Below are 20,704 nucleotides of genomic sequence, written 5' to 3'. Positions count from 1 at the left end.
TACGGGGCATAAAATTTCGTATAAATAATGGACTTAAATTTTTAGAAATTTTGATTAGGAGTAAAATTTTAGAGTAATAAAATTTAAAATGACAAATTTAAATTTTTAATATTTTTGGGGTATAAATCCAAATGGAAGTACGAAATCCAATTTTCTATTTTAAGTTGTTTTAAAGAAACGTAGAAACCACATTTTTTCACTTACAACACCAATTATCCATATAATGCATGGCTAAGACAACACTTTGTCTCCTCAAATGAAATAATGATACGGAATATTTAATCGACTAAGGAGCAGCAGCAAGAAGTATGAGATAGAAATTATATACAATCTTAAAATATTGTAATTAAAGTGAAGAAAAAAAAAATAGTAAACCTAAAACCCTAAAGTAACCAAAAGCAAACCCCCAAATTCACAAAACACCCACTCAACCTTTTCGTTCCACATTTACTAGCTAGAAGAAACATAGCAATGCGGTTCATCACCCTCTTACACCGAACCACCACCACCACCACCGTCCCTCCTCCTCCCCACCGCCTCCACCTCCGATTCTTATTCGATGGCAACTTCGCCCTCGTCAGAGACCGTGGCCTTGACCACGCCGTCGAAAGAGAAAAGAATCTCAAACCATTACTAACCCTCAGAAACCTCATCAAACTCGAACCTGCAAAATCCCTCCCAGTTTCCGCAATCAAAGAATCCCTCCAACTTCCCTTCCGTCCTATGGATTTCGTCCGCAAATATCCTTCCGTCTTCGAAGTTTTCCATCTCAACGGCTTCCAACCTCACATCAAGCTCACACCAGAAGCCCTAAAACTCGACGTCGAAGAACAATTAATGTATAACAGCGACAATTTCAAACACCAAGTCGCTATCCGTCTTTTAAAGCTTTTAATGATTTCAAAAATTCATAAGATTCCATTAAGAGTCATTGAATCCCTTAGGTGGGACCTCGGACTTCCTCATGACTACGTCTTAAAAATGATTCCTGAATTTCCGGACTACTTTCGAGTAGTTGGTGTTGGATTTAACGCCGTTTTGGAGTTAGTTTGTTGGAGCAAGGATCATGCTGTTTCAGTTTTGGAGAAGAAACAAAGTGGTAGTAATAAAGGGAATGATAATGGATTAGCTTTTCCGTTGCAGTTTTCGACGGGTTTCGAGATGGATAAAAATTATGAGAGATGGTTGAGAGATTGGAACAAATTGCCTTATGTGTCACCTTATGAAAATGCTGCTCATCTTCAGGCATCTAGTGATGAGTCTGATAGATGGGTTGTTGGTGTTTTACATGAGATTCTTCACCTTTTGGTTTCGAAGAAGACTGACAAAGAGAATATATTGGTAATTGGTGAGTGGTTAGGTTTAGCGTCGAGGTTTAAGAGGGCGATGTTGCAGCATCCTGGTATATTTTATATGTCTAGTAAGAATAGAACTTATACTGTGGTTTTGAGGGAGGGTTATAAGAGGGGTTTGCTTGTCGAGGATAATCAGGCGATGGAGTTTAGGAGGATGTATATTCATCTCATGAATACTGTTAAGGAAGATGGTAGCAAAACGAATAAGGTTGTGCAAGAACAAAGAAGCGCAAAAGAGTCTGATAATGTTAAAGATTGTGAAGGAAAGGAAGGGGAGGACGAGCGTGGTGAGAAAAGTGGGGAGGACGAGGGAAAAGAAGGGAGTTGTGAGTGGTCTGATGATGAAAGTGATGATGATAGTGAAACTGTTGATGAGGAAGAGGAGTGTTCTGGAGATACTCGAAGAAATTCTGGTGATAAAAGGGGAAGAAACTTTGTGGAGATGAAGTTAGGTGTTAAAAAGCCTTTGAGAGATTCTCGTGGTGAGAGATCGAGATCGGACAGGAAGCTTAGGCGGAAAACCTGGGAGAAAAGTCCATCAGAAGTTTCGAAAAGAATACAAACGCGGGGTGAACGTAAAGATGTGAAGAGTTCATCAGAACGAACAAGGTCCTATAAAAGAAGGGGGGGAGACATTAACAATTAAGAATAATCTTGTTTAGTGGAGATTCATTTGTTTCTCAACTAGTATGCAGGTTGGTTGTTCCTCCTATTGATCCTTTTTTGTTATGTTCTGTTTCTAGGTTTCCAATTCGTTGATTCACTTTTTGCTGTTGTGTTCAGTTTCTAGCAATACATTGTTAGACCTTCTGTTTTGGGAATGTTGGCTGCTAAAAATCATGACTTCAAGATCCGTAATTAAGAAAAAAACACAAATCAGAAATTAAATAAGGGGGAAAATACTGTAAAAATTAGCATGAGTAATTGTAAATATAATGAAATGCTATCATTGATCTTCTTACTATAAATTAGATGAATAAATTTACTATAGTACACTATTCTCATGTATACTGGTTTACAAAAGCTCAAAAAATTGAAGAAAATAGTCATGAAATGTAACAAAGTGTATGTGAAGGGTTCAACAGAAGTAGTTAGACATTAGAATGTGTTAGACCTTTGATTAATTAAATTAAAGATAACCGACCATCTCGAGAAAGGGTTAAAAGTCATGACAATTACTGGTTTCAACTTCTAAGTATGCATGCTTCCTTGGTTGGTTGAATACTAGTTTCTTGAATTAATTGTTGGTGACCAGCTTAATGCGGTTTTCATAGTAATTGGGAAGCTGAGTTTTTATTTTTTATTGCAAAAGTGATCTTGGCTACTCCTTCATGCTCTTGGTTGGGACTTGGAGCGTAGTAATAGTATTTTCAAGGTTTCAGATAAGATTAGGCAATTGACTTGCATTTGGTGCAAGGCACAATATCAGTTTAAGGAGAAATGCTAGCAAGTAGCAAAACACACCATTTTAAGGCTGAATTTTCAGAAATGCTTATTCTCAGACCTAATAATCCACATCCTTCCTTTGTTGATTTGCTTGCTGGCTCATGTAATTCTAAGCCTTCTTGTCCCCATTGTCTCCCACTTAATGACGAAATTGTTGAAGTTATCTTCTACGGAACCTAATTTGCTAATGAATACATCCCTAAATCTATTTCAATTGTCAATCCCTCTCAACTCCAATATAAAGAAATTTTGCTCATCCCTAAGTTTAAGTGCTTGCAAATATGGTATTCCTCATCAGAGATGGAGCCATGTTCATGGTTGGAAGGGTTGGTCCTAGAGGAGTTCTCTAATAGAAATTATATTTCCTTCAATCTTTTCTCTCAATGTCAGGTTATCCTATCAGCTGATGTTAGAGCAAGTGAGGCTGGTATTTTTCACGGTAAAAAAGAAGATGGAATGGCGAATGGAAGCTCTAGAATGGTGGTAGCTAGAACCAAGGATAGGTTGCAAATGATGATGCAACAACTGAAGGAGGAAATACTTCAAAGAATGAGGGAGTGATAGAATTGGTAGATATGATAGAGATAAAAGCAAGATATAATTAATAGAACTTGTATTATGAATAACAAACTGCATAATTGAATACAAGTGCAGAAAGGATTACAAATTGTTGTAATTCAAATGGGAAATAGCCTAGTCTCGGCCAACCTACCCTTAACCAAACAAAACCCTCCCTATCTCTGCTCCTCCTATTCTCTATTTATTTAGAAGTTTACATGGCAGTTACATAACAATACAACGACAGTTACATTATGTGCCTGTTTGGTACAGCGTTGTAAGCCTCCCTATCTCTCCTTCCTTATTCTTGATTCCCTTGTTCTGTGCGTAATGACTAGGGAAGTTTCAGGGTTAAGAGCCCTAGTACCGATTGACGTGTATTCTTGCTTCATTAGTTTCATCTGCTTGTCTCTTGGTGATTGTATTTTCATGCATTCACTGTGTGTATTCAAAGATGGATACCATACTTGAATTTGTTACACGTCCAGATGTGAGAAGTAAAAAGTCTGAAAAGGATATAGGAAAGCTGATAAACTTGAGTTTGGATTTACTCCAGTCGGGATTTTCCTGCAGTCATGCTGTCAAGGACATTGGTGGTCGTCCGATCTTGATCAGAGGCCCCAAATAATGCAGATTTTAATTTTTATTTTGTAATTGAAAATATCGAGCTTAAATATGAACCGTCTAATATTTGATCAAACATTTTTCGAAGTCCAACTGTGTGAATGCAGGGGATCCGAACTGCAGGCAAGCAGGACGCATCTGATAAACTTGGAGTTCCTATTGAGATTTAAACATCTTTTGGCTTTGTATGTGCACCTAATCTGGGAGAAGAGTTGTTACTTTTGAGTTGTCCTGGGCACATCCTGTCAAGAAAAACTCAGAAACATTATACAAGGAACTTGAGAAACTAGAAGTGTCAGATTATAATCCGTAACCTATTTCTCTCTAGCTATTATAATTTTTGGAATCATATAATTGACCCCATGACCATAAGCAAATACTACTAATAATTATTCTGAAAGTTTTATATTTCAAATGTTGGTTTTCTTGTCAGTTGTGTACCCAGGGTCACCTATACAATATTTTTATAGTTATGCAATATTTTGGTTAGAAGTTCAAGTTGCTGAACATAAGTAGTAAAGTGGAGTATGAGACACATATTTGTCCAGCCATGACAGACTATGTTAGGGTTTCGAGTCAGTGTTATCAATAGCAGATTGCCGAAAATAGCAAAACACCAAAAATCCGCCATGTGAAATAGCAGATCGGGTTGTAGTCAAATAGCAGAGGTCGAAATAAGTAAAAAATATATATTAAAAAAGGCATTTTGCAGATAAATAAAAAAGAGAATGGAGCCATAGCATAGCTTACATATTTGAAAGGTGTATGTATTAAAGTGAATGTAGGAGTAATACTCACTCACTGTTAAGTTTTTCCTTTATAAAAATAGGTCATGTTTGGCACTCATGCAAAATCTTCAGTTTTAGTATTTTAAAAAACCCTAAAATTCTCCTTTTTTTTCGTGCTATTTTGGCTAGTAAAAATTGGAATAATGGCCACTATTGTCTTACAGCAAAACTAGGATTGCGTTGCGGTTTTCATAGTTGATTCATCAAAATCTACAATAATATAGGGCCGCTATTTGACAACATTGTTTCGAGCTTGCATTCATTTCCAACATCCTTCTTTGTCTTTTGTTCATTTGTTGTGTTTTTATGTTTGTTTTGCTGTTTTTTTTTTTTTTGAATTGTTTTTTCTAATTCAGTTTGTTTCATTTGATTCACAGAAAGGCAATTGGAGGATGTTCAGATGTTCTCTTCTGCCTGTCATACTCAAGTGTAACACTAACACCAGACAACTTTCAAGTTTGCATTTTGCATGTCAATTAATGGATGAATTAACGTTTGCAACCATTTCATGTCCAATGATTTCTGGGTGATCAGATAATTAATTATCTTATGTTGGATATGGTCGAGTCGGAGCTGTCCCTAGGAATAGTGATCTTATTAGGTAAAATTATCTGAGTATTTTGATATGCAAAATTATGATCTTTTTTTTGAGAATATATTTCAAAAAATTGTGAAGATAAATAGAGAAAAATGTATTAAAAAGATAAATTGTAATTGTTGGTTGAAGACATTTGAAATTGTAATGACTGTGTAAGCAGCATAATGGCATAAAGCAATCACTCAATTAAATTTCTTTTTGACCCTAAAGCAATTCAAATGACTTAGACATTTTATTTTCAATGAACAATAGACGCGTTTTAGTTAGAATTTCACTAGCTGCGTCATAGTTCAAAATGCAAAATGTGATTATAAGTGGGAGTTGTTTTTGCCTTCGTGAAATAAGGTGTGAGGCGCAAGACAATTATGTTGTTCCCTTGAGCCGAGCATCGGATAATTAGTTACTTTGCATGACAATGTCTTTGGGTTTCATATAATGCATAAGATTTATAAACACGGAAAATAATAACGGGTAATGCTTGGTAGAGTTTGAGATGCCCCTGCCCGACGTTCTATTTGTGAAGCCTATTTAATTAATTTTGAATACATAAATAAGCAACTAAGTTTAAACCAAACAATGAATAAAAGGAACTTTATATATAAAAAGATCTTGCAAAAAAATATAGGGGGAGCCGACCTATCTCTCACAAGTTTTACAATTTTTGCAAGTCACACAATTTTCACAAGTCATACAATTCACACAAGTTTTTAGAACATTACACAATTAAATCAAATAAAATATATCTATTTTACGATTTTTTTTATCTATATATAGCTTTTTGTATTAATTTTATTATATTTTATCTCTTCAATTGCATAATTTCTAATATGATTAGCTACTTGGATTGTGATTTAAAAACAATTGAATAATCTATTTATATTGAGGTAAAGATAAGAAAATTATGGATGACAAGAACATGTTTGCTTTGTTTGTATTGTTTTATTTGTATATTTATAGAGAAAAATTATTTAAGTAGAAAAAAGGAAAGCTGTAAAAAATGTGGAAAATTTAATGAAACTCAAGGAAGAGGCTATGTCAATTTCTCGAAACTATAAAAGTGTGAAGATACAAAATATAGGGAATATTATTTTAATAATCTATGATTATTATTTATAAAAAAAAAAAAATACAGGGATTGTTGTTGCCCCTCGCTCCCGAGAATATCCGCCTCTGTTATACAGTAAGTTGTTTGTGGCTACAAACAGATGTCACATGAAACTATGATACTCAACATAAAATATATAAGATAAAAAAACTTGTATGTTGACAAACATGTCTAACGAAATGACAAGAGGTATATATATATATATATATATATATATATATATATATATATATATGATGTTGACAAAAAATACAAGAGGACATATATACAAAACTTGTATGTCTAGTCATCGCTTTCATATGAAGATGAAATAAACCTTGGGAAGCGGGATCATATAACGCAACCTCAGTTGGAACCTGGTCCTCTCTAGGCTTAGGCATTGCTATGTTCTCTTCCAAAAAGTTGACGATAGGTATCCATTGCTTTGTTGCTGCTAATCTTTAGTCAAATTTAGGTGAATGTTCATTTGCCTCTCATTTTTGCTTCTCCGTTTCCAATTACACTATCGAAATTTAAATGCAGTAAAAATAAAAAATGAGTTAGAGAGAGTAAAGTGGAGAATAATAATTTGATAATGATAAATATTGTATTAATTAGAAGGTACAATTGGAAAATAAACTTAAAATTATATTGGAAATTAAAAACGACAATCTTTTTTAGACAATTATGTTTTGCTAATGCGACACTAGTTATGAGAGGAATGGACTATTATATTATGTTATTCTTATAATTTTTTTAAAATATAAATTTAGTTCTCCAAAATTTCCTCTTAAAAAAAACTCTATTCCCGAGTAGACCATAACAAAATTATTAGTAACATTAATTTCAATGATAAAATGAGTAGAATTGTATCGGGATCATGTTGGGCTTAGTTGGGCAAAACCGAAAATGATACCATGTAGTAGAGTTGTTAAAACATGTTATCCAACCCGCTTTGGCCTTAGGGTTGGGCCTAATGGGTTATGAGCTTATTCGGACTGGGCTAAAAAACTCTATTACAAAATGGGTCTAAAATATGAGAATTTTACCATGCACCCCCACCTGCACTTCCCACCCCCCTCATTCCCATTGAAAATACCATTTTGTCCCTTTAGTCGAACCTTCGAACATTTGAAATCTTCGAAACTCAAAATTAAGACTCCCTCGAAAATTTGAAACTTTCGAAACCAAAATGTTTGGAAGTTTCTATCAACATGAAACTTTCAAAATGATAATTTTTCCAAAGCCCACAAATTTTCAAATGTTTATAACAAACTGAAACTTTCGAAGTGCATTTTGTCCTAGAATTTTTAAAACTTTCGAAAGTTTCTATGAACATGAAACTTTCGAAATGTTCAAACCTTCGAAACTTTCTAACAACTTGAAACTTTCGAAATGTGAATTTCAGAAATATGAAACATTCGAATGTTTCAAATGTTTCGAAACTTTGGAAGTCATGGAATGTTTCGAAATAGGTTTGGAAGTATGGCCTTCAATAAAAGTTCCGAATCAATTCCAAAAATTTTGGAAAAATCTGAAAGTTCTGTTTTCTTTATTTTATTTTTTTATTTATTATTGATATATTGTAGTGCCTAGAATGAGAGGTGCCTTCCGCTAAATTATTAGCAACATTGCCCGAAGCGTGAAAGGTGATAGTGGTGATGGACCAGAGATAATTCTACCTACAACATCGAAGAAACGACGAAATGAAGCATATCATCTACTTAGGCAGCGTCGTTGTAGATAGGATGTTCAAGATGATGTCGTTGAGCCTGTTAAGCCTACATAGATTGAGCATGCTGAGAAACAGTATGTCGAGTCTACACATGATGATGCTGACGATGTTAAGCTTGAGCATGATCAGCAACCCAGAATCTCCGGAGGATCGGTGGTGACATGTGTGTTGACACATTATGAACACCACGTGGGTCGGAGGATATGAGAATGGGAGGTATATTTTAATTAATTAATTTAGAATAAGTATTTATTATATTTAGTATATTTTTCATTATATTTATTTTATAATAAGTATTTGTTGTTATGTTCTTTAACTAATCGCATGATCGTGGGTCGTTAAAAGTTATTACTCATGGATTGAAGCTGAAGGAGTTTATTGAAGTTCCTATGCCAGACACTGTACAACATTGGATTCGGGAATCTGGGATGCTACAAGCTTACCTCACTATGGCTGATGCTGGTTTGACATCTGTTTTTGTTGAAAGGTGGCATAGAGAGACCAACTCATTTCATTTTCCATTTGGAGAGATGACTATCATGTTGGACGACGTCGCAACTCTTCTTCACATCTCACCCCGTGGTAAATTTTTTGATGCACCTGTGAATATGAACATTAATAATGCTGCAAGAGTTTGCACATGAGTTCTTAGGTGCAACATTAGAGGAAAACATGTGTTGAGATTAATTATAATAAATGTGTGCAATATAGACTACAATGGTTGCGTGATTTCTATAGTCGCCTCATTCAAGCTAACATGTTTGAGTGTGCAACTACAACATACTTGTTGCAATTAGTTGACATCACTATTTTCGTCGACAAAACACATACACGTGTGGAGGCGAAATATGTTAGTTTGTTTATTGATTTAGATCGTTGTCGGAACTATTCATGGGATACTGCGACATTAGTTCTCCTATATGACAATCTAGGAGATGGAGTTGTCCACGACACTCGACATTTCAGAGGTTACTTGACCCTATTATAGATATATGATTTATATTAAGTTATGTCATTTATTTATTTAATTATTTATTTATTAAGTTATGTTATGTTATTTATTTATTTATTAAGTTGTGTTATTTATTTATTTATTTATTTATTTTTGGTGTTGTGCTAGATTTACGACCACTTCCCTATGATCTGTAAGCGGGGGCGATAGAGGAGCGGTTCCTGCACATATTCCAAGAGCATGTAGGTGGACGTTGAAGGTGGACTAATGATATATCGGCGGAGACTTGATGCTTTGTTGCTTGAGGATGTAGTGTTTACACCATATGATGATGATCGAGCTAATAATTCATTTGCATGACTCCGTTGTTCTCCATATACCTTCGACGTGGTGGAGTCTTAGTCCCATATCTATCAGAGCGATGTCTTCGACAGTTTGATCGTATTCAGTGCATTCCGTGTGATATTCCTTGGGTGCCGAACAATATAGATTGGGAATGGTAAACTATTATGAGATCATTTATAGCGGTCTTTCGGAGCCTATATCCTATAACGACTTTTCCTAGAGACGTCACTTGAAGACTACTATACGTGGTACTTAAATGTTTTACATCCTATGATTATCCCTCCACCTATTGTTGCTGCACCTTCGAGTTCACCTACTTCTGCACATGGTCCATCATCTTCTGTTCATGTTGGTCCATCATTGACATGAGACCGTAGAGAAGCTGAGCTTTAATGAAATACAAGATGATTTGATAAATGATGGATCAATGTGTTCCCAATGCTTAATACGTCTTGCATAAGCTATTTCCCACGTCTTCACACACTCACTACAAAAGTCTCTCCATTTTTGTGAGGTAGGTGACAAAGGACAATCAAACTTTAATTTAATATGAACAAGAAAATATTAAACACTAATTCATCTGAACAAGAAAATATTAAACATTAATTTATTAAACAATACTACCAATCATAAATTTTATCTGTACCCAATGATTTTCATTGACGAATCCAATTGCTAGTAAAGAGATAAGAGAAGAATCTTTTGATGGTGTTTTATTTAGTGGAAAGAATGTCATATTCAGATTATGAGACAACAACATCAATATGAAATTATATCGTGTTGCTATCACGTAACCCAAGTCTGGTATAGTCATCCACTTATCTTTTCCTTGAGCACTCAATCCTGAAATTTTCAATGAGTTCCGCACTGATTCAACATTGTCATTGAAAACATTGAAATAAAGGTCTTGATGTAGATTTATCTCTTTATCCAATTGTGTTCGAACTAAATGCCAAGATTCTTCAGTCTAACCTAATAATGTTGCAACTATGCGAAACCCACAATTTCCATCACGCACAACATCTATTATGTCCTTAATATATTGATGTATAGAAGTAGGAAAAAGTATCTTATATGTTTGCCTTGCAAAACACTGTGCTGATTGAATTGCAAAACGTTGAGATGGTTGCCTTGCAGAACACTGTGCTGATTGATTTGTAGAACGTTGAGATAGTTGCTTTGCAGATTCTTGAGAGATATCAACATACTCCCAATATGAAGGATCACGAGGAGTATCCATTTTTTTCTTTTCTTTTTACTAGCTCTGTTGGTTATCACCTTATCAGGCGGTGCAAGTATTGATGTTGTATGTAGAAATATAAGTTCACGCACCTTTGCCCTGAATATCCTTTGACCAACAATATCTTGTTTCTTTATGTACATTTGTTTCCACCTCTTCTAAAAAGTCATATTCTGATAAAGATTCTTCATCCGTCAATTCATGCTCAATGCTTAATTTTCTTCAAAAAAACATGAATGTTATCTATAGGGATAACATTATCAGATATCTGCAAATTTGCCAACTCACAAGCACATGGTAATCCATGAGTTGTTCTAATTGAACAACCACATTTTGTTTTGTCAATACCTACAATCTTCACCCTCTTTAACTGTTTATCAAATTTTTTTAAAACATTTCCTTGATACACAGTGATGTAGACTTTGAAAAAATGGTGAATTATATCTGTGCTCAACATCGAGGATGGTTTTCTGAAAAGACAATTTAATGATATATACTTGGTTCTTCAACATCATATTCACAGCATCCCAACTTTTACACAAGTCACTAAAACTAGTTTGCAGCATGTTTTTCAATCTTCAATCAGCAAACTCAACTCTACAAATAAATTAAATAACACAAATTAAAACAAATCACATAAATTAGTAAATCACATTTTCTAAAACAAAATAAATCATAATTTAAAAATACCTGTTAGATGTTGTGTTCTCCAAATGTATCACTCTATTGGTCCAAACCTTGACAAAGCTTTCTTTGTAAGGTGTCAACCATAAATCTTTCACATAATCAACAAAAAGGATAATATCGGCACACACTAGCTCAAAGTGTTGCAAGTGACGATCACATTTCTCCACACTAGTCGAATATATAATTTTTTTTCCATAAATCCATTACTTCATCTTGTCTATCCTTTTTCACATATTATTTGCATCTTGCCTCAACATTTTTTTCAATATGAAAACAACATAGAAAATGAATTGAAGTACAAAATACAACACTAATAGCATTCATCATGGCAAGATCTCTATCAGTCACAATAACTTTAGAAATTAAATTCTCAGAGACGAAAAACTGTCTTACCTTTAAAAATACCTAGATGAAGTTATCTTTTTGCTCTTGTTCCAAGTAAGCAAACCCAATCGAAAATGTCAAACTAGTAGATGGGACACCGACAATTTCAAGTAATGGTAACCGATATCTATTTGTTTTGTATGTGTTATCACATATCAAAACAAAATGAAATGTGTTTAACAAGTTTATACAATAAGGATGCGTCCAAAATATATCCCTCAGAACATCTGAATTATCTCGTCTTCTTGTCCAATGCACATAATTTTCTTGTTTTATTAACTTCAACAGATGTTGTATTTTTGTGTACGAATCTCTCAACGATGATCAATAAGTACTCCTTACTTTATATATTTGACTGAGAATTGTGAAATTATCTTTATTTCTCTCTTTCAAAGCATTCAAAATGAATCTTAGTGCAAGCTTATACTTTGTCATGTCATTGACAAATTTCATCTATTCTTCGTTTAAACGCTCCAAATATGAATGACCGGTTAAAGTATCTAGTAAATCATGATTGTGTGTTCCACAACGAACACTAATTTTTCATCCTTCACCGATACTCAACGGTATACATCTGAGTTTAAACGGATAGTTTTCCCTGTGAGAACAAGTTAATGTTGATTTTGATTTATATCTTCCACCTCTTTCGCATCCCAAATTAATTTGTCTTTTCTTCCTCTTTTTCCGGTTGCTTTATCTGATCGAATGATAACAATTAAAATTCTTTTTTGCATTCCAATATTTTTTGCCCATTCAAATACAGTTTCTCAAGAGGGAAATACCTACAAAATATGTTTCAAATAAAACATCAATACATATCTATAATAAAAAATTTATCGGTGGTGAATTATCAGTAATAATACATGATCGGTGGTGAATTTTCTTGTGGAATCTATAATCGTTTTTGAAATAGGAACATCAACTCTACTCATACCTGATTTCAAAAAGAGTATTAAATTTAATTAATAATAATATTATAAATCTATTTTTTAAAATAAATTTTTTAATTGAAACTTTCAAAATTTTCGAATTTTTTTGAAATTGTATTACTTCGAAAATTTCAAAGTTTCGAAGATTTTAATATTTTCTGAAAATTTGTGTTTCAAAAGTTTCGAGCTTATAGAAACCTTCAAAAATTTGAGAAATTGTGTTTCGAAGATTTCAAATTAATCAAAACTTTCGAAAGTTTTGACAAATTCTGGAAAAATACATTTCGAAATTTTTAGATTTCTTAAAAGTTTCAAAACTTTAAAAAAATCCTGTAAAATTACATTTCGAAACTTTCATATTTATCAAAAGTTTCGAAAATGTCTAAAATTTCTGAAAAATGACGTTTCGAAACTTTCATGTTTAACAAAAGTTTCCAAAATGTAAAACAAAAAAACACTTACTTTTTTATATTTGAAAAGTTTAAAAATTTATGGGGTGAATAATGGAGTGATAAATTTTTTTAAGTGTTTTATACATAATAAAGAATGGCAAAATGATATTTTCAATAGGAATGGAGGTGGGAAGTGCAGGTGGGGAGTGCATGATAGAACTCTTCTAAAATATACTATATGGGTTGTGACTAGTCCGTCATTTAATTATATTAAAATTTTTATTTAAATTTTGTAATATTAAATGTTATACTTTGTATTTTTAAAATTTTTATATATACTAACGTATGTTTTTTTTTTAGGTAAAATACTAACATTTTTTTTTAAAATACTAATACTTTTAAATATAATAAAAAGTTGTTAACATTTTATTATTTTTTGTGAAACACATGCACACACGCACACAATAAGTTAATTAACCTACTCATTGTGGATAAACCCCTCTTTTAATTTACATGATATGACAACGTTAATTGTATTGATGTAACAAGTTAATTGTCAATTATTTAAAATTAGCTATTAATAATTTTTACAAAATTTAAAAATAAATAAAATAATAAAATATTCAAATAAATAATTATATATTAATTATAATTAATAGAAAGTTGAAAAGAGTTAAACATTCTCATATTCCAACGTTAATTGTATTGACAAAAAAATAGAAATAATAAATGATATTGATACTAGGTATTCAAAAAAACATAGTCAATTAAATAGAAATAGACAAAAAAATGGTGGGTTCCATCGTTTCTATGATTACTTTTTAAACATTCTCGCATTTTTAGTTCCCCTGTTTTTTTTATCATAATCCCCTATTTTACATCTTGTGAGATTTAATTTGATCTCCTTTATTTTTTATGATTGTTGCATGCTAAATTACAATGTGATACAATTAAATTGAATACTATTTAAGTCATGTCATTAGTCAATATTTATTTTTTTAGTTTTTATTCGATAAAATTTAATGAACTCATTTCTTAATAAATAATGTAATTTAATATTTATGATAGAAAAAAAGAATACTTTGAACACAATTCTATTTTAACAAATTAAATTGTATCACATTATTATCATATCATTTATAAGTATACCACGTCAGGGAAAATGGTTAGAGACTATCCAAATACACAAGTTACGAAATTAAGAGATCAAAATCTAGTTTTAAAAACAAAAAGATTAAAAATTACTTATAAAGAATAAAAAGACTAAAAGTGTATTTAAATCTTTAAATAAAAATTTACTATTTTACTCTCTTAAAGAACATCCTCAATACATTCAACAACATTTTTCTTTAATTAATAACGCATAAATAGTTGAATATATTTGATATGGTTGAATGTATTTTCTTTTATTTAAGTGCATGTGCTGAAAATTAATTTAGAAAATGAAAATTTTAATTTTGTGTGTTTGACAATTAAAAAAAAAAAGTAGTTGAGCATATTTTGCCAAACATTTAATATACAACAAATGAACCTTTTTGTTACTTTTTATGAAGTATGTTATTCGAACATCAAAATACAAATACTATATTCAACAGTATATGAGATTATCTCTATCCATACAACTTTTACATTTTTAAAAATATGTACAAAAATCATTAGACACTGTATTTGACATGCCAAAAAAGATTTCTTTTTTCAACCTTGCCATTGAAACACACACATAATAAAATAGTGTGTGGAAAGCAGAAAGGCATAATAGTAAACTTATTTTTTTGAAAATGCAAAGCAGTGATGTTACATATCATTATTATTTAATTCAAATTGTTATTCTCCATACACCTTTTGTTACTATCAGTTTTATGGTTCTTTGCAATTGGTAATTATTACTGTAACCTTTTTTTAAATGTTTTCAGCCTTATTGTTGTTGGTTGCTTTACATGTCTCATTTCCCCAAATAGCCTTTCTTTCTTCTCATACATTCTTTGCCTTACCCTTTTCCAGTTCAGTGAGAACCATAACAAAGAAAAGGTTTGTTGCTGCTTACTCTTTTTATTTATTTAATTATATTGAAACAAAGTCTACCCTTTTTTTTTTCTTTCTCTTATGGTTCTCACTGTTTGATTCACTACTCTTTTGCAGAAAAATACATATAAGTATTGATTACAACAAAAATGGAAGATAATAAAGATCATGATTTCTTTTCACACAAATTCCCAACAACTTCTCAGGTAATATTAAAAAGCATATATTTGATATGGTTGAATGTATTTTCTTTTATTTAAGTGCATGTGCTGAAAATTAATTTAGAAAATGAAAATTTTAATTTTGTGTGTTTGACAATTAAAAAAAAAAAGTAGTTGAGCATATTTTGCCAAACATTTAATATACAACAAATGAACCTTTTTGTTACTTTTTATGAAGTATGTTATTCGAACATCAAAATACAAATACTATATTCAACAGTATATGAGATTATCTCTATCCATACAACTTTTACATTTTTAAAAATATGTACAAAAATCATTAGACACTGTATTTGACATGCCAAAAAAGATTTCTTTTTTCAACCTTGCCATTGAAACACACACATAATAAAATAGTGTGTGGAAAGCAGAAAGGCATAATAGTAAACTTATTTTTTTGAAAATGCAAAGCAGTGATGTTACATATCATTATTATTTAATTCAAATTGTTATTCTCCATACACCTTTTGTTACTATCAGTTTTATGGTTCTTTGCAATTGGTAATTATTACTGTAACCTTTTTTTAAATGTTTTCAGCCTTATTGTTGTTGGTTGCTTTACATGTCTCATTTCCCCAAATAGCCTTTCTTTCTTCTCATACATTCTTTGCCTTACCCTTTTCCAGTTCAGTGAGAACCATAACAAAGAAAAGGTTTGTTGCTGCTTACTCTTTTTATTTATTTAATTATATTGAAACAAAGTCTACCCTTTTTTTTTTCTTTCTCTTATGGTTCTCACTGTTTGATTCACTACTCTTTTGCAGAAAAATACATATAAGTATTGATTACAACAAAAATGGAAGATAATAAAGATCATGATTTCTTTTCACACAAATTCCCAACAACTTCTCAGGTAATATTAAAAAGCAAAAAAAAAAAAATCTATTTTTGTTCCAACTATATATATACACTCTTTGATCTACTAAAGTTTCACCAGTGAAATTAACAAAATCACAATAAAGTTTCTACAACATTACAGAGATTTTGTAATCTCAAAGTAGAACCAAACATGCAGTAAATTGTATTATACTACTAGTAATAGAAACTTTGCAATGCACTGAAAGATTTTGTTTAATGATACATATGTTTAATAAAGTTTATGATTGTTGTGTTTGTATAACAAGGTGGTGGAAGAGCTGAAGGAGCTTTGGGGGATGGCTTTACCAATAACAGCTATGAACATGTTGGTTTTTGTGAGAGCAGTTGTTTCTGTTCTGTTTCTTGGTAGACTTGGTAGTTTAGAGCTAGCTGGTGGTGCACTGTCTATAGGTTTCACAAACATAACAGGGTATTCTGTTCTTGTTGGTCTTGCATCAGGTCTTGAACCTGTTTGTAGCCAAGCTTTTGGTAGCAAAAATTGGGAACTTCTTTCCCTTTCATTACAAAGAATGGTTCTCATACTTTTAATGGCAATTGTACCCATAAGTCTTCTATGGATAAATCTTGAAAGAATAATGCTTTTCATGGGACAAGACAGTAGTATAACTGAAATGGCATCCATTTACTGTTTCTATTCTCTCCCAGACCTTTTAACAAACACCTTGTTGCAACCTTTGAGGGTATTTTTAAGGTCACAAAAAGTGACAAAACCAATGATGTATTGTTCATTGGTGGCTGTTGTTTTTCATGTTCCTTTGAATTATTTGTTGGTTGTAGTGATGGAACTTGGTGTACCAGGTGTGGCTATGGCTTCTGTTTTGACAAACATGAACATGGTAGTGTTAATGGCAGGGTATGTTTGTATTTTTAGAAAAAATGAAATGATGTTGAGGTGGGGTTGTGGTAATGGTGGATTAATGATAGTGTATGATGGTTTAGGACAGTTGATGAAATTAGCTGTACCTAGTTGTCTTATGATATGTTTGGAATGGTGGTGGTATGAGATTGTTACTGTTATGGCTGGTTATTTACCAAATCCAACTTTGGCTGTTGCTGCTACTGGGATTTTGATTCAGACAACTAGTATGATGTACACTGTCCCCATGGCACTTGCAGGATGTGTTTCTGCCAGGGTATGTTTCTCTCTCTCTCTCTTCTCTACATTTCACTTTTATTCTTTATTGTTAAAAGATTTATGAATAAACACTAATTTGTAGTCTACATGGAAACAATGTACCTTCCATCACTGTTTTTGATGGATGCTTCTTGTTTACTTTTAAAAACATTTTTAGTTTATATTTTTTTAAATTTACTGAGAATAAGATGCAAAATTTTTTTAGAGAACTATTTTGTAATAGACAAGATGAGAGTCTAGATAGAGAAATACATTTTTGAAAATAAAGAAAATAAAGTTTTTGCATGGCAAAAGAAATGGTGAGAAAAATATTTGATTTATATTTTTTTCTATACTTGTTAGTTAATTAGTTAAAATTAAAACATGATAAGAAGATTCTTTGTATTTTTATTTCAAACTATTGTATCTCGAGTTTGTTATTATGAGCATTAGATGTGACTTTTTTGTTTTGAAGGTCTAATTGGATGGTGCATTTTTTTAGAAGAATAAACGATTGTTCACCTTTATTTAATTTTAACTTTTTTATTTAGAAGGCAAAAAGCTTTTTTAGTTGTCTTATTTTTTGTTTTTTTATGTTGATTTTGAGATGAGAGTCTTGACTTTCAAATATTTTTTATTTGAGTTGGTATTGGGTGGGGTGACACGAAGAGATATTATTATTATATACTAAGATGGCATGATTTTTATTCTCTATGTGACTAGTGACTAGATGTTTTAACTTGGAAGTTTTTTGTTTCTTCTGACAAATGGTTGTAGCAACCATGCATGTTTTGCAATTGGATTCTCTAAAATGGTTTTGATGACTTTTTTTATTAAGTTGAAAATAAACTCAAGGATTTAATTTGATATATACTTTAACACTAAAAAGTTTTTATATCAGTTAATTAGAACTGTTAAATTATTTAAAAAATTTATTTTTATTATAATTATCTTTAAAATTATGCTTTTTAATGATTATTATCTGTTGATAATGTAAAACTTTTATATTACTATTGTATTATGATAATTAAACTCAATAAAAATTTAATTTATATATATTAGATAATTTTTATACTTTTAATCAATTACATCAGTTATAAATATTTGACATTTATCAAAATTAATTCTGAAGTCATTCTCATGAATAGTTGTGATGTCATATACCACATAACGATTAAATTTTTTTATTTTATTAAAAATTAAACTCTTTTATTATTATTATTTTGAGAAAATTATTATTATTATTATGTCATGTTATTATATTGTATGTATTATCTTTATTGACAGTTTTGTTGGAGATCAAAAGACAGAAATATATATATTTTTAATTGTTTAACTATTTTAACCCACTATCTTATTAATTTTGTTGTGTAACTAATTTTCTCATAGGCTCGTATTATATAACCACGATAATTCTATTAAATAATTATAACCACGGTATTAAAAAAATACTTTATCAACGGTTTGGAATGTAACTTAAAAAAAATTATATTGCATGATCATTAACAAAAATAGTGGTTGTCATAATTAAAAGCTAGTGTTAAAAGTAGTTCTCTTTGACATTTTCTCTCTCCGATCAGATGCCAAGTACACCTGTGGAGATTATATACCGATATTGTGTTTAAAGTTTAGGCCACGAATCTTTGATTTTTTTTCTCTTACATCTGAATTCTATATTTTATAATCTACATCTTTATTAAAGCTGGACGAGAACCTGCCACTTTATTTATTTTTATTTTATTTTATGGATGGAGTAAATTTATAGTTTATTGAGAATTCAGAAAGATGATAAATATTCATGCCATTTAAAGCTGTTTATGGGTAAAATTTATTTATGGAGTTAAGAAAGTAAATAATAAAGTTTTTTCGGGTTTCTTTAAATTTAATAAAAGAAAAAATTATTATTATTAAAACAAATATTATCACCATCAAAGGTAACACAAAGGTAAAACAAATAATAAAAATAAAACAAAGACAAAAATTGCTATGATAATCATAAGCAATACAAAATGAGCATGAAAATGGTATCATCGTTCTTCATATTTCCTGAAGAAAAAAAAACATAAGAAATGTTATCACCACCATTTACTCAAAAGAAAAAATTATTATTATTAATTTACATAAGTTTTTTTAAAAAATTATGTGCATTTTAAAATATAAATGATTTAACGTAATAAATGCAGGTAGGGAATGAGCTTGGAGCTGGTAAACCATACAAGGCAAAACTCGCAGCCATGGTTGCATTAGGATGTGCTTTCGTAATGGGCTTCATCAATGTGGCATGGACTGTGATTCTTAGATATGGGTGGGCCGCGTTGTTTACAAATGATGAGCCCGTAAAAGCTTTGGTTGCATCGGTCATGCCAATCATGGGCCTATGCGAGCTTGGAAACTGCCCACAAACAACGGGATGTGGCATCCTTCGTGGCACGGCACGGCCCGTCATTGGTGCTAACATTAATTTGGGTTCATTTTACTTTGTGGGTACACCGGTTGCTGTGGGCTTGGCATTTTGGTTCAAAATTGGGTTTAGTGGGCTTTGGTTTGGGCTTTTGTCTGCGCAGGTGGCATGTGCTTTATCACTTCTATATGTTGTTGTGGTACGTACGGATTGGGAAGCAGAGGCTTTGAAGGCAGAGAAGCTAACAAGAGGGGTAGAGATGGGAAATTGGAACGGAAGTAAGAATAAAGACAAAATGATAGATGATGAGGAAAACAAGGGTTTGTTGGTGTATGGAAATGGGAACAAAATTGACATTTGATAATATAAAAAGGTTTTTGTTTGGGTATGGTATTCAAAATCCATTTATTTACTCTAACATCATATTTTATATTTAATTTAATTATTTTGAATTTTAATTAAATAATTTCTTTAATTTTGCCTTTGAGGTACAGGTATATTTAATTTAATTGGATGGGATATAGCTTGGATGTGAGAATCTGGCATTTTGGTTGTGAGAACTAGTGATGATATTATTATTTCATATTTCCTCTAAGCATTTATTTATCTTAAAATAGCTATACATGGCTATGTGCATTTTGATCAACTATGTTAACCAATAAATTATTGTGATATACTTGGTAAAAGATGTCAAATAAATTTACACCATTACACTATATCTATGATTATTTTGATATATCTAGTTTTTTTATAGTTGTTTTTAAATTTATTTAACTCATTAATATACTTTTCGCGTTCATATCCACAAAACAAATATTTTTGTTTGTTGCATAGCTATAAATACTAATTTATATACAAAGAATAGTGAGAGAAATGGGATAGCTTGTTTGACTTTTTATTCACCATGTAATCTATGTATTTCAATTTGGCTTCTATAACATGATTTTGAG

At 31.3% G+C, this 20,704-nt stretch overlaps 2 protein-coding genes across 3 annotated transcripts; both read left to right on the top strand.

Annotated features, from left to right (window-relative positions):
- The first annotated feature begins 340 nt into the window (after positions 1–340).
- LOC101507691 (protein WHAT'S THIS FACTOR 9, mitochondrial) lies at positions 341–5,582 on the top strand. 2 transcript variants are annotated; one of them, XR_012161713.1, is made up of 3 exons: positions 341–2,050; positions 3,192–4,292; positions 5,149–5,582. XR_012161713.1 is itself a non-coding variant. In XM_004515049.4 (2 exons), exon 1 carries the CDS (start codon positions 472–474, stop codon positions 1,999–2,001), a length of 1,530 nt encoding a protein of 509 aa, XP_004515106.1. In that variant the 5' UTR covers positions 344–471; the 3' UTR covers positions 2,002–2,050; positions 5,149–5,582. The 2 variants fall into 2 exon arrangements, 1 of the variants encoding a protein (XP_004515106.1); XM_004515049.4 differs by lacking the exon at positions 3,192–4,292 and having other exon boundaries at positions 344–2,050.
- Positions 5,583–15,840: 10,258 nt separating this feature from the next.
- Positions 15,841–20,490, top strand: LOC101507382 (protein DETOXIFICATION 54). Its single transcript, XM_004515048.4, has 5 exons — positions 15,841–16,013; positions 16,125–16,213; positions 16,485–17,372; positions 19,537–20,139; positions 20,249–20,490. The coding sequence occupies exons 2-4, from the start codon at positions 16,157–16,159 to the stop codon at positions 20,113–20,115; spliced, it is 1,524 nt and encodes a 507-aa protein (XP_004515105.1). The 5' UTR covers positions 15,841–16,013; positions 16,125–16,156; the 3' UTR covers positions 20,116–20,139; positions 20,249–20,490.
- Positions 20,491–20,704: the final 214 nt, after the last annotated feature.

Source organism: Cicer arietinum, chromosome 8 (genome assembly GCF_000331145.2).
Source record: "Cicer arietinum cultivar CDC Frontier isolate Library 1 chromosome 8, Cicar.CDCFrontier_v2.0, whole genome shotgun sequence".
NCBI classification, from domain to species: Eukaryota; Viridiplantae; Streptophyta; class Magnoliopsida; order Fabales; family Fabaceae; genus Cicer; species Cicer arietinum.
The sequence above is the reverse complement of the archived record's forward strand: the minus strand, read 5'-3'. Positions and strand labels throughout refer to the sequence as shown.

Excerpts from the sequence above, each read along its gene's own strand:
- LOC101507691 (XM_004515049.4), top strand. The coding sequence starts at position 472 with ATGCGGTTCATCACCCTCTTACACCGAACCACCACCACCACCACCGTC.
- LOC101507382 (XM_004515048.4), top strand. The coding sequence starts at position 16,157 with ATGGAAGATAATAAAGATCATGATTTCTTTTCACACAAATTCCCAACA. Across the intron at positions 16,214-16,484 it reads AATTCCCAACAACTTCTCAG|GTGGTGGAAGAGCTGAAGGA; the intron begins GTAATATTAAAA and ends TTGTATAACAAG. Across the intron at positions 17,373-19,536 it reads CAGGATGTGTTTCTGCCAGG|GTAGGGAATGAGCTTGGAGC; the intron begins GTATGTTTCTCT and ends TAATAAATGCAG.